The 6,000-nt window shown below is 37.7% G+C and overlaps 1 protein-coding gene across 2 annotated transcripts in view; it reads right to left on the bottom strand.

Annotated features, from left to right (window-relative positions):
• Positions 1-284: 284 nt before the first annotated feature.
• Positions 285-6,000, bottom strand: part of LOC149323621 (histone-arginine methyltransferase CARM1-like) — a 65,245-nt gene continuing 59,529 nt past the window's right edge. For both annotated transcript variants that reach the window (XM_089490179.1, XM_089490180.1), the window contains 2 exons: positions 4,893-4,982; positions 285-1,478 (listed from right to left, as the gene is read on the bottom strand). In XM_089490179.1, the coding sequence (XP_089346305.1) occupies positions 1,469-1,478; positions 4,893-4,982 (100 nt within the window). In that variant the 3' untranslated portion in view covers positions 285-1,468. The remainder of the gene's footprint in view (positions 1,479-4,892; positions 4,983-6,000) is intronic.

Raw genomic sequence — 6,000 nt, 5'->3', positions numbered from 1 at the left:
TGTGTACTTTTCCTTTTGTATTGCAGAGTGTTGCTGTAAATAATCACTAGCAAAATCCTATTGAATGACTCTATCCATTAAATAGCACTTCAGGCTAATTTTTTAAGGTCACATAGCTGTTGGCGGGTAGAGATGTTGCTAGTCTTTTTCATGGGAGCCTTGAAAAGACAACATCTAAATGCAGACAAAATGAAAGCTGCATTTGGAAAACAGGAAGATACACCTTTAAAGCAACCCACAGACTAAAGCCATGTTATGTTTTATATTTAAATTTTATTGGAAAGATTAAATATACAATTGCAAATGTTATCTACAGAATGTATGAAATATACAGAAATGCAGGTGCAGATTAAGTTATTCTGCTGTTGTTTCTCTTCATATTTTTTTTTAAAAAAACAAGCTGTGAAGACTGACTCAGGACAATCCAGGAAAGCTTCCGCCCCCCCGCCCCCCCCCCCAAAAAAAAACACCATTCAAACAATATCAGTCAGAAATATCTGTCAGGTAATGTGCTTAGTGCCATATTGCTATGAAACAATTACAGTTCATTATTGACCAGCCATGAATAAGCTCTAGATTTTGATGGGCAACTGCAGTGGGTCCAGGAGACAATTTACTGCCTCTGGGACCATCCAGGGGATGCACAGATTTCAAACATTAAAAAAGCAAAACCCTATACAGAACTGGAAGTAGCCAGAAACTGGTGTTTTCAGTGTTCAGCTGCTATCTATTTAAAGTTGAGCTGCTGCTCCTGGAGTTTTCCAGGAAAATAAATTCATCGTTTATTTGGGAGGTGGGCAGAGAGAAAAGGACAGAATGGATCATCTGAAAGGGCTATGGGCTGCAAAACAGGCTAGGGGAGGCACAATTTGCCCACTCCTACTCTAGAGAGTTCAACACATCTTGCAAATACTGAAACAGAGTTACATATGAGATTAGTGTTTTGTTCACATCACTCCCATACATTCTAGATATGTATGGAAAAATGAGGTAGGTTTTGTTAAGAATATTCCTTGAGGGGAAAACAAAACAAAACAAGGAGTGTTGGCATTAGAAAAACAAACCAAAAGTGATACCCATCAGATACCAATACTATTTTGATCCACTGGCATAAAAATACAATAATTCAAATGTGGAAATAACTTTCCACTCCTAATACTTATCCCCACTGATTTCAGTGGAATAGATTTCCAAGTAAAGGCATCAACCAAGAAAGCATCATTCACTACAGTAAGAAAATACTTTCCAGGCAGGCATGTTTTAAGACTGGCACATCAGTTCGAAAAAGTAGAGGGAAACTGTACAAACATCTTCTTACACATTTTGCATAAAATATTTCCTTTTGATACGTACAAACAGATTTCACAGAAGCAGCAACTTGTTCAATAGTCCCACTTTCAGCTTTTCATAAGCTACTTGATTGAGTTGTAATTCTGGCTGTTCCTCCAGAAGTTGTATAACATATCAGTTAAGCATACCTTTAAAAACAAATTTAAGGAATATGAACTTAAGACAATGCATTGTCTTTTTAGAACTGTAAACCGTACAGAATGCTGCTAAGGGCTAAAATTGGTGTGATATCTCTTTGAATTAAAAATGGGTAATACAGGTTGAGTATCCCTTATTCCAAATGCTTGAGATCAGAAGTCTTGGATTTCAGATCCCTTCCCCCTGGATTTTGGAATATATGTATACATAATTAGCTATTTTGGGAGATGGGACCCATGTTTAAACATGAAATTCATTTAAGTTTCATATACACTTTATACACATAGCCTGAAGGTAATTTTATACAACATTTTAAATAATTTTGGACATGAAGCCAGGTTTATGTACATTTAACCATCAAAAAACAAAGGTGTCACTAGCTCAGTTACCCATGAAAACAATTTTGGAATTTGGAGTATTTTGGATTTTGAATTTCCAGAAAAGGCATACTCATAATTGCTGGAACAATTATGGCTGAGTCCATATATGTGGTGTACACATATACGCAGCAGATGTATCTGTGATTTATTAGCAGATGTGGCCGGATATATCCAATAGTCTATTGACAATTTGGAAAACATCCAAGCTTTGCACTTTTTGCTCTATTACCTGAACTGCATTCCTTAACCTTGTAACTCTCTTATTTGAATTTGTGTATGTATATATACCTATCAATTTTCAAAGTCTCACAATAATAATTCAACCCCTTTGTCATTCATTACAAATTTGGGGAGGGGAGCAGAGTATATTCTTTGAAACAAATACAAATTCCTATCTCCTTGCATCCTACAACTTCAATCTTGCATTTACAATTTCAACAGTAAGTAGTAGCTCACTGCAAATTCATATCATTAAAAGAAAGTTTAGCATGGCAGCATAGTCTGCCTTCAAGTATATTTTGAGTGTGATACTAATATATGGAATAATGAAGCTCTGTATTTTCAGCTTTGCCCTTAATATCTAATCTTCCTTCAATACATCAGCCACAGTTTAGTTAACAGCTATTGATGGTACATCTCATTTATTTATTCATCTGTAGGCTTCTGCTGGTACATAAAGCAACAACTGTGATTCACCAATGACAAAAAAGAGTAGGTAGATACGGAAATGCTAAGTAATATAGCAAGGAAAAGAAACACCATTACTCAGGTTGCACCTGCACTGATACAAGCCATTGCAATACTTAATGAAATCTTTCTAAAGTAGAGTTTCTTTTTCCTATTTTGTGAATATTGTCCAATATGCATATGCATTCATAACATATACATGTTGAGACCTACATATTGGACGAGAGCTAGGGTGGTATAATGGCTTGAGTGCTGGTTGAACTAGATCAGGGTTGAAATCCCCATGCAGCCATGAAAATCCACCAGGTGACCTTTATTTTATTTCTTTTTTATTGTTTCTTTCATTTCTATTCTGATTTCCCCCCCAAAAGGGACCCAAGATAGCTGACAGATAAAATCTTTAAAAGTTTAAAAGATTTTTACAATAAAATTTTAAAGAACAATTAAAATCAACTAGACTTAGTCCAGGAAAGGCTCTGAAATCTGAACACACACACCTTTCTTATCCTCTTTCTCTGTGCTATTTACATGTTGCCTGCAGCCCCTGGTCCCAGAACTTGCAGCTTGGGCAAGTCATACTCTTTCAACCCAGAGGAAAACAATGGCAACCCACCTCTGAATGAATCTTGCCAAAAAACAAACAAACAAAAAACAAACTGTGTGAAAAGCTCACTTTAGTGTTGACATAAATTGAAAACAATTTGAAGATACACAGTAGTAACAACAACAGCAGCAGCAGCCATATTTCAGTTAATGTTGAAACAGTAAAATAGTAAAAGACTTGTAAAAAGATAGTCTTGCGCTATATCGTGGTTTTTATAATGGCAAATACAATTTCTGCCACAAAGGAGAAAAGTTTGAAAGGATTTTATCATTTGTTCAAAATAATCATTACCAAATTCTGCAAGGATGGTGTCTATTTTACATGCCAGTAGTCCTAGCTACAGCCAAGGGCTGACAGGCACTTCACAGAGGTTTTCAATATTTTGAAAACAATTCCTTTTCATTTTTTCACAACAAGAAGGAATTTGAAAGTCAAAAAAGTCAGGAGATGATACCCTTAATTATCTTAGAAGAACCATCTTCAATCTAGTACCTGTTGGGTGAATTGGACTACAACTCCCATCACTGCCAAACAACATGACTAACAACTGGATCACGGAAGGTTGCCTTAGAACTTTGACCACAGCAGACCAGGGAAAGCCTACTCAGATACACGTTCAGTGGTTTAATGTCTAATGTCTGTCCAAAACTTCCACCCAAACCTATGTTTCTGTTCCAGTGCAATCACAATTTTATTCAGTGCATAGTGTGACTTGAATTTGCTCATAATGAAATCACAACAAAACCAGATCTACTGTTCTTATAGTTCTCTGAACATTTTCACAATATGAAGCATACTGGCAAGGATCATATAGGTAAGGAAGAAAAAAGACCTAACTAACCAATGGCTTGGGTTTGTAAGGAGATACAATAACATATTTATTGTTGTTGTTGTTTTGTGCCTTCAGGTTGTTTCTGACTTATGGCACCCCTAAGGCAAACCTATCATGGGGTTTTCTGGGGCTGGAAGGGTGACTTGCGGGTTTCCAGGGATGAGTGTGGAATCGTACACCGATCTCCAGTATCCTAGTTCTACATTCAAACCACTATGCCACACTGCCTCTCATTTAAAAAAAAATACAGTGGAGCCTCCATATCTGGAGACATGTCATCCACGGATTTCAGCATCTACAGGCGACAAATGCCATATTCCTAATGGCGGCGCATGCATGCAGCTGTGTTAGTGGGCCCACAATATCATGCTGCTATTAGGAAAAATGAGACTTATGGTCCTGTGATTTTTGGTTTCTGCAGGGGGGAGGGGTCTGGAATGGATTCCCCACGGATACCAAGGTCCAACTGTATACATATTCATAAGGGGAGGGGGGGGTTCATGGACTATTTCAGTCACCTTTAAATCCACTTATTTGCCCCTAGACAAATATGTCAAGGAGCAAAACCACAACACAGCTATAGTTTTAGTGCCAAATGTCCCAGGGGTCATGCAGCAAACTGGGAAAGTATTAAGTATCAGGTGTAAATTCACAAGAAGTATGTGGCATTTTCTAGTAAATATTTTCTAGTATTGAAATTGTTTTGAAGTTGTATCATGTTAACAGGTAACAGGTTTTTTTTAAATACTTTTATTAGCATATAAAAAGTAAAAGATTTTTCATAGCTTCTGTGAAGGGACAATCTTGAACATCTTGTACATCATTTATAAAATAAAGATTTCTCTAGACAAATTTTACAGTTCAATAATAATTATGAAACTGAGCCAACAGCATTACTTACCTAAAAAATGGATTCTTTAAATCAAGGATATTGCCTGACTTAAAACCTGTTTCATCCACTATGGCCACTATCTGGATGTCATAACTCTGCCTGTATTGAAAATGGAAAACATAATGAAAAATTGACATATTACAGTTATAATAGGTATCAGCATAACTGTATTAAACTGCAGTCTAGTATGTTTGCATTTGATGCATGTAACTAGGAATGAATGTACTAATTTGTACATTTGATGAATCTTTCATAGATTAATCAGACCTGTCCTTCATTAAAAGAGACCCAATAGTTTAATTTTGGAGCTGTGCTTGCAATACTGGGTTTGCATTGAAAAGCAAACCATGAGCATTTATCTAATCCTGAGAGGGCTGGATTTTGGGATAAGCTACTGGTTTTGCAGCAGTGTAAGAACATCTTGTTGTTGTGTGCCTTCAAGACATTTCTCAGGTATGGCAACCCCAAGGGGACGCTATCCACAGGGTTTTGTTGGCAAGATTTGTTCAGAGGAGATTTGCATTTGCCTTCCTCTGAGGCTGAGGGAGTATTACTTGCCCAAGGTGGGGCAAACACTGCCAGAAAGAGGCACCTCCCCGGCGCCTCTCTTTGTTCCACAGGAGTGCCGCTGCAACCGTCTGGAAGTGGCACAGCTGCGATGTCACCATTATGTGCCGCATCTGGTGGGCGCACCGCACCTGCAGTGCCCCCATCACATGTGAGGGCTGCCGGGCACGTGGGCGCTCCACTCACCAGGCAACCCTCGCACTTGACGAGGGTGCCTCCAAGGCCCATCTGTTCTAGGCCCATGGCCACTCAGTGGGTTTCCATAGCTGAGCAGGGATTTGAACCATGGTCTCCAGAGTTGTGATGGTGTGCTCATACTACTACATAGTGTAAAGTGGCTCAATGTACACTATTATGCATTTTAGACAGATATATAGTAATAGTATATGTAGCTTATGGGATTTAGGGGGAAATTTTAAAACCTCTAGTTATATTTTCCAGAATGATAAGTTAAATATTCGTTTAATCTCTTTTTATGAGTTGAACACTGTTTTTATGATTGAGAGGAGGGTTGGGGTCTTGGAGGTTTTTTAATTGTAATTTTTAATTG

This window comes from Sceloporus occidentalis, unplaced genomic scaffold (assembly GCF_023333645.1).
Source record: "Sceloporus occidentalis isolate IW3139 unplaced genomic scaffold, rSceOcc1.0.p SCAF_1, whole genome shotgun sequence".
In the NCBI taxonomy this organism is placed as follows: domain Eukaryota; kingdom Metazoa; phylum Chordata; class Lepidosauria; order Squamata; family Phrynosomatidae; genus Sceloporus; species Sceloporus occidentalis.
The sequence above is the reverse complement of the archived record's forward strand: the minus strand, read 5'-3'. Positions and strand labels throughout refer to the sequence as shown.